Source organism: Triticum urartu, unplaced genomic scaffold (genome assembly GCF_003073215.2).
Source record: "Triticum urartu cultivar G1812 unplaced genomic scaffold, Tu2.1 TuUngrouped_contig_8483, whole genome shotgun sequence".
Lineage (NCBI taxonomy): Eukaryota > Viridiplantae > Streptophyta > Magnoliopsida > Poales > Poaceae > Triticum > Triticum urartu.
Window position 1 is genome coordinate 1 of NW_024119437.1, and position 7488 is coordinate 7488.

General features: G+C 34.1%; 1 protein-coding gene across 1 annotated transcript; it reads left to right on the top strand.

Annotated features, from left to right (window-relative positions):
• The first annotated feature begins 1321 nt into the window (after positions 1–1321).
• On the top strand, positions 1322–6880 carry LOC125531939 (NAD(P)H-quinone oxidoreductase subunit 1, chloroplastic). Its single transcript, XM_048696148.1, has one exon. It carries the CDS (start codon positions 2509–2511, stop codon positions 3070–3072), a length of 564 nt encoding a protein of 187 aa, XP_048552105.1. The 5' UTR covers positions 1322–2508; the 3' UTR covers positions 3073–6880.
• Positions 6881–7488: the final 608 nt, after the last annotated feature.

Sequence of the window (7488 nt, forward strand, 5' to 3'; positions counted from 1 at the left end):
GGAGCATATGAGATGTTCGAAGAGCTGAAAATGGTTTTCCAAGCTCATGCCCGGGTCGAGAGATATGAAGTCTCCGACAAATTCTTCAGCTGTAAGATGGAGGAAAATAGTTCTGTCAGTAAGCACATAGTCACTATATCTGGGTTGCATAACCGCTTGACTCAACTGGGAGTTAATGTCCCGGATGACGCGGTCATTGACAGAATCCTCCAGCCGCTTCCACCTAGCTACAAGAGCTTTGTGATGAACTTCAATATGTAGGGGATGGAAAAGACCATTCCTGAAGTATTTGCTATGCTGAAATCAGCAGAGGTAGAAGTCAAGAAGGAACATCAAGTGTTGATGGTCAATAAAACCACTAAGTTCAAGAAGGGCAAGGGTAAAAAGAACTTAAAAAGAACTTCAAGAAGGACGGCAAGGAGGTTGCCGCGCCCGGCAAGCAAGCTGCCGGGAAGAAGCCAAAGAATGGACCCAAGCCCGAGACTGAGTGCTTTTATTGCAAGGGAAGCGGTCACTGGAAGCGGAACTGCCCTAAATACTTAGCAGACAAGAAGGCCGGCAAAACAAAAGGTATATGTGATATACATGTAATTGATGTGTACCTTACTAGTTTCCGTAGTAGCTCCTGGGTATTTGATACCGGTGCAGTTGCTCACATTTGTAACTCAAAGCAGGGGCTGCGGAATAAGCGGAAACTGGCAAAGGATAATATTTTAGATAGAAGAAACATTTCTTCTATCTAAAATATTAGAAAGAATGTACCCTTCTATCCAAATCCAATTTGCATCGATAAAATAAATCCAAATTCCAGTAGTAGATGAATAATTGCAAATTTGTGTGTGTACGAGATTAGAATAACTTCAAAATAACTGACATAATTTTGTATTTTTCCTGATCAGAAAAATACATGAAAAAGAAAGGAGGTAGAAAAATTTTTGGATTTATGGTTAAAGAAGAAAAAGAAGAAAACAGGGGTTCTGTTGAATTTCAAGTATTCAGTTTCACCAATAAGATACGGAGACTTGCTTCACATTTGGAATTACACAAAAAAGATTTTTCATCGGAAAGAGGTCTACGAAGACTTTTGGGAAAACGTCGACGTTTGCTGGCTTATTTGGCAAAGAAAAATAGAGTACGTTATAAGAAATTAATCGGTCAGTTGAATATTCGGGAGCAGTAATTTAATCGTTCAAATTTTTTTCTTGTTTTATTATTTTTTTAGTAGTCTTATAGTAGTCTTAGATTTTTCATTTTGATGAGCCTCGCTTTGAGGAATTCATGGAATAATCCATTTTCATGGAATAATGAATTAAGGAAGAAAGGATATGAGTCTACCGCTTACAAGAAAAGATCTCATGATAGTCAATATGGGCCCTCAACACCCATCAATGCATGGTGTTCTTCGACTGATCGTTACTCTCGATGGTGAGGATGTTATTGATTGTGAACCCATATTAGGGTATTTACACAGAGGAATGGAAAAAATCGCGGAAAACCGAACTATTATACAATACTTACCTTATGTAACAAGGTGGGATTATTTAGCTACTATGTTTACAGAAGCAATAACAGTAAATGCACCAGAATTCTTGGAGAATATTCAAATACCACAAAGAGCCAGCTATATTAGGGTAATTATGTTAGAATTAAGCCGGATAGCTTCTCACTTGCTATGGCTTGGACCTTTTATGGCGGATCTCGGCGCACAGACTCCTTTTTTCTATATTTTTAGAGAGAGAGAATTAATATATGATCTATTTGAAGCTGCTACAGGTATGCGAATGATGCACAATTACTTTCGCATCGGAGGAGTAGCCGCCGATCTACCTTATGGATGGATCGATAAATGTTTAGATTTCTGTGATTATTTTTTACGCGGAGTTGTTGAATATCAACAACTTATTACACAGAATCCAATTTTTTTAGAGCGAGTTGAAGGAGTAGGTTTTATTAGCGGAGAAGAAGCAGTAAATTGGGGCTTATCGGGACCGATGTTACGAGCTTCTGGAATACAATGGGATCTTCGTAAAGTAGATCCTTATGAGTCTTACAACCAATTTGATTGGAAAGTCCAATGGCAAAAAGAAGGGGATTCGTTAGCTCGCTATTTAGTACGAATTGGTGAAATGAGGGAATCCATCAAAATAATTCAACAAGCTGTAGAAAAAATTCCTGGAGGACCTTATGAAAATTTAGAAGTCCGACGCTTTAAGAAAGAAAATAATTCTGAATGGAATGATTTTGAGTATAAATTTCTTGGTAAAAAACCTTCGCCCAATTTTGAATTGTCAAGACAAGAGCTTTATGTAAGAGTAGAAGCCCCAAAAGGTGAATTAGGGATTTATCTAGTAGGAGATGATAGCCTTTTCCCCTGGAGATGGAAAATCCGTCCACCCGGGTTTATTAATTTGCAAATTCTTCCTCAGCTAGTTAAAAAAATGAAATTGGCTGATATCATGACGATATTAGGTAGTATAGATATCATTATGGGGGAAGTTGATCGTTGAAATGATAATAGATAGGGTAGAGGTAGAAACTATCAATTCTTTTTCGAAATTGGAATTATTAAAAGAAGTCTATGGACTGATATCGATTCTACCCATTTTGACCCTCCTTTTGGGAATAACAATAGAGGTACTCGTAATTGTGTGGTTAGAAAGAGAAATATCTGCGTCGATACAACAACGTATTGGTCCTGAATATGCTGGCCCCCTGGGCCTGCTTCAAGCTATAGCAGATGGGACTAAGCTACTTTTTAAAGAAGATATTCTGCCATCCCGAGGAGATATTTCTTTATTTAGCATTGGACCCTCTATAGCAGTCATATCAGTTTTATTAAGTTTTTTAGTTATCCCTTTGGGATATCATTTTGTTTTAGCCGATCTTAGTATTGGTGTTTTTTTATGGATTGCCATTTCAAGTATAGCTCCTATTGGTCTTCTTATGGCAGGATATAGCTCAAATAATAAATATTCTTTTTCAGGCGGTCTACGAGCTGCTGCTCAATCCATTAGTTATGAAATACCATTAACTTTTTGTGTGCTAGCAATATCTCTACGTGTGATTCGTTAAAATAGATCTTTTTCCTATAAAATCCATTAACTATTTATATTCCTTTTCTTATTTAGTATTTGGGTTGGTAAGTTAAACTAGATAGCTATATGAGTGAAACAAAACAGCTTATAAATTTGTAGTAAAAAGAAAAAATCTCATTTCCTACGTACAAGAAAAAAGTGGAAGTAAACATAAGCAGTGTAAACTCTTTATCCCAAGGTTGATATTTTTTAATTAGTCATCATATCTTGAAGCGGCCAAGAATAAAGGATTCACGATATGGAATTCCATTACTAGAATACTCCTAGTTATTACTATAACTTAATAATCCATAAGAAGAATCCACCAAAAGTTAGTGAAGGGTTAGGAACACTAAAGTACATAAAGGATTAGTAATGGAAAATCTAAAACATTAGAGATTTTTGCCCATAAAAGGAATCATAATAAGGACTTGCAATTTGTAGAAATTATCAAGTAGTACTTTCTTCGGATTCCGATCCAGAGTATGTTCCCATTCACTTGTTAAGGAAATGGCTATCAAGAACGAATTAACCCTTTATCCATTTTTTCTTTTTAAATACCCCCTCCCTGGGGAAAGAAGAATAGTAAAAAAGATATGGAGTGCACTAGAAAAAATTTTCATTATTTCCTTCCTCTATCCATATTCATGCAGAATTGCTCATGAACTAATACCCAACTCTTTCCATTTATTAATTGAATTCCTATAACAAGTAACAAGTGTTTTATTCCAAGATTAAGTTATTACTGAACAAAGAAAAATTTTCATTATATTATAAAGGATGAGATCAATTCGGAAGCGCTTTTTCTTATTCTAGCAGACGGAATTCCTTTGGTCTAATTTAGGACTTTCAAATCTATTTTATTTTATCTAATTCTATCTACGCCCCCGGGGCTAGGAACAAAACAGTCCTTTCCTTTTTCTGATCATAGAGAAGCCGTATGAAGCTAAGGTTTCATGTACGGTTTTGAAATAGCGGTGGGAACTGTGATGTTATCACCGACTATGATTATCTAACAGTTCAAGTACAGTTGATATAGTTGAAGCACAGTCAAAATACGGTTTTTTTGGATGGAATATTTGGCGTCAGCCTATAGGTTTTCTGGTTTTTTTAATTTCTTCTTTGGCAGAATGTGAAAGATTACCCTTTGATTTACCAGAAGCGGAGGAAGAATTAGTAGCAGGTTACCAAACTGAATATTCCGGTATCAAATATGGTTTATTTTATCTTGTTTCTTACCTAAATTTATTAGTTTCTTCTTTATTTGTAACAGTTCTCTACTTGGGCGGGTGGAATTTATCTATTCCCTATATATCCTTTTTTGATTTTTTCCAAATGAATAAAGCAGTTGGAATTTTGGAAATGACAATGGGTATATTTATTACATTAACTAAAGCTTATTTATTTCTCTTCATTTCTATCACAATAAGATGGACTTTACCGAGGATGAGAATGGATCAGTTATTAAATCTTGGATGGAAATTTCTTTTACCTATTTCCCTGGGCAATCTCTTATTAACAACCTCTTCTCAACTTGTTTCACTATAAATAAGATAATACAATAATAGTAAGAATATTTTCAACACAAAAGCTCTCTCAAACAAGAGAAAGAAACATATCTTTTTCATAGATATTTAGAATGAATATGTTCCCTATGGTAACTGGGTTCATGAGTTATGGTCAACAAACAATACGTGCTACAAGGTACATAGGTCAAAGTTTCATAACTACCTTATCCACACAAATCGTTTACCTATAACGATTCACTACCCTTATGAAAAATCAATTACACCAGAGCGTTTCCGAGGGCGAATCCACTTTGAATTTGATAAATGTATTGCTTGTGAAGTATGTGTTCGCGTATGTCCGATAGATTTACCCGTTGTGGATTGGAGATTTGAAAAGGATATTAAAAGAAAACAATTGCTTAATTATAGTATTGATTTCGGAGTTTGTATATTTTGTGGCAATTGTGTTGAGTACTGTCCAACAAGCTGTTTATCAATGACTGAAGAATATGAACTTTCTACCTATGATCGTCATGAATTGAATTACAATCAAATTGCTTTAAGTCGGTTACCAATCTCCATAATGGGAGATTACACAATTCAAACAATTAGGAATTCGTCTGAAAGTAAAATAAACAAAGAAAAATCTTCGAATTCAAGAACGATTACTGATTACTAAACTTTGATTTTGTCTTTCTGTTATAAAAATCTAATAATTCTTTATTAAACTTTAAAATTAAACTATAAAGAAAAACGAAAAACTACTGCTTATTGGAAATTATTTCTTATTTTAAATCAGACTAGATTTTCGTGATATAATATAATTTATAACTATAAGTTTATACACAAAAAAATACCCTAATCCTTTTTTCCTTCCTTGAATCCTTTAGTTTTAGTCAGTTCATGAAAAATTTTATACTATTAATTTCTTTTTATCCATAATGGATTTACCTGGACCAATACATGAGATTCTTATGCTATTTGGGGGATTTGTTCTTCTACTAGGGGGTCTAGGAGTAGTATTACTTACCAACCCCATTTATTCTGCCTTTTCGCTGGGATTAGTTCTTGTTTGTATATCCTTATTCTATTTTTTATTAAATTCCTACTTTGTAGCTGTCGCACAACTTCTTATTTATGTGGGAGCCATAAATGTCTTGATCATATTCGCTGTAATGTTCGTAAATGGCTCAGAATGGTCTAAAGATAAGAATTATTGGACTATTGGAGATGGGTTCACTTCACTCGTTTGTATAACTATTGTTTTTTCACTAATGACTACTATCCCAGATACGTCGTGGTATGGAATTCTTTGGACTACAAGATCAAACCAAATAGTAGAACAGGGTCTCATAAATAATGTTCAACAAATTGGAATTCATTTAGCAACCGATTTTTATCTTCCGTTTGAACTCATTTCCATAATTCTTCTAGTTTCTTTAATAGGTGCAATTACTATGGCTCGGCAATAAGAAAACTTAGAAAAAGTACAAATTATAAGAATTGCAAATCTAAAATAAATAACTAAAGAATCACAATTTTGATTTAGTAAAATCCATCTACTGCCAACAAATACCTCCTTTTTTTTTTTTTTTTCTTTTGTTGTGTAATTGTTCTATTGTAATTAATTGAATCGGTTCAATTCTTGCCCTCATATTGAAATGAATCGAGATTGATAAGGAGTTAGTTAATGATGTTTGAGCATGTACTTTTTTTGAGTGTCTATTTATTTTCGATTGGTATCTATGGATTGATCACAAGCCGAAACATGGTTAGAGCTCTAATATGTCTTGAACTTATACTGAATTCAATTAATCTAAATCTCGTAACATTTTCTGATCTATTTGATAGTCGCCAATTAAAAGGAGATATTTTCGCAATTTTTGTTATAGCCCTTGCAGCTGCTGAAGCCGCTATTGGACTATCCATTCTTTCTTCCATCCATCGTAATAGGAAATCCACTCGTATCAATCAATCTAATTTATTGAATAATTAGACTTTTGAATAATTAGACATAGAATCCTCTAAACAAAGGCGCACATATTAAAATAAATAGAAATCAATACTATTTTCTTAGTATTATTTGAGAATATCCATTTTTTTTAGTAGATTATTGCATAGTATTCTTTTTCACTTAAATGAATTTTTGTATTTGTAATTCATTGATATTGCAATTTGAATATTGCAATAATTTATATTGAAAAGACGATAGCCAATTTATTGGCTAATTCGAATTCGTCTGTACAATTCGTAAAATTCTTTCTTATTTCTTATTTATTGTTGAAATCCAAAATTAAAGTCTCTTGGCTCTCTTCACGCTTTCTCACAAACAGATTAAAAAATAGATTTTTTTTTTTGAAGTTTCTAAGTCGCACTGTAGCCTACTTGGAAACAACTGCCCTCCTCAGTGGAAGTCTCAATGTAATTCTTAACTCCCCTAAATGAGATATAAATGTACGATGCAGTTTCACTTTCATGAGACTGAATTGAGATGATGCCACAATTTGACTCTTGTGCTTTGAAATGTGTCACTCGGAGCAACTATCAGACAATACAATTTCCCAAAAGAATCATATATTTCCAAGTCATTGTTAAATTTCCCACTGCAATGCGCGGGGAATCCTTTAGTTTACCAGTTATTTCATGTCTCATGGCTTTTTCTCCACGTCGCGAGACTACTCCACCAAATAGTCAGCTTCGCAATAACCCCAATGATCATCCTCAGTGAGTTTACTATCTTCCTCGACAACACTTGGCACAGGCCTTAGACACACCAATTTCTGTCTAAATAGTACTTTTCTTTCATCATGTACATCTCAAAGAAGACTTAGAATTATACATACATTGATTAAAAAATCGAGTCTTTACCGAAGAAGCCTGTGCTCGAAATAATCGAGCACGGGCTT

What these genes read in the sequence shown, in the direction of transcription:
- LOC125531939 (XM_048696148.1), top strand. Translation starts at nt 2,509, where the DNA reads ATGATAATAGATAGGGTAGAGGTAGAAACTATCAATTCTTTTTCGAAA.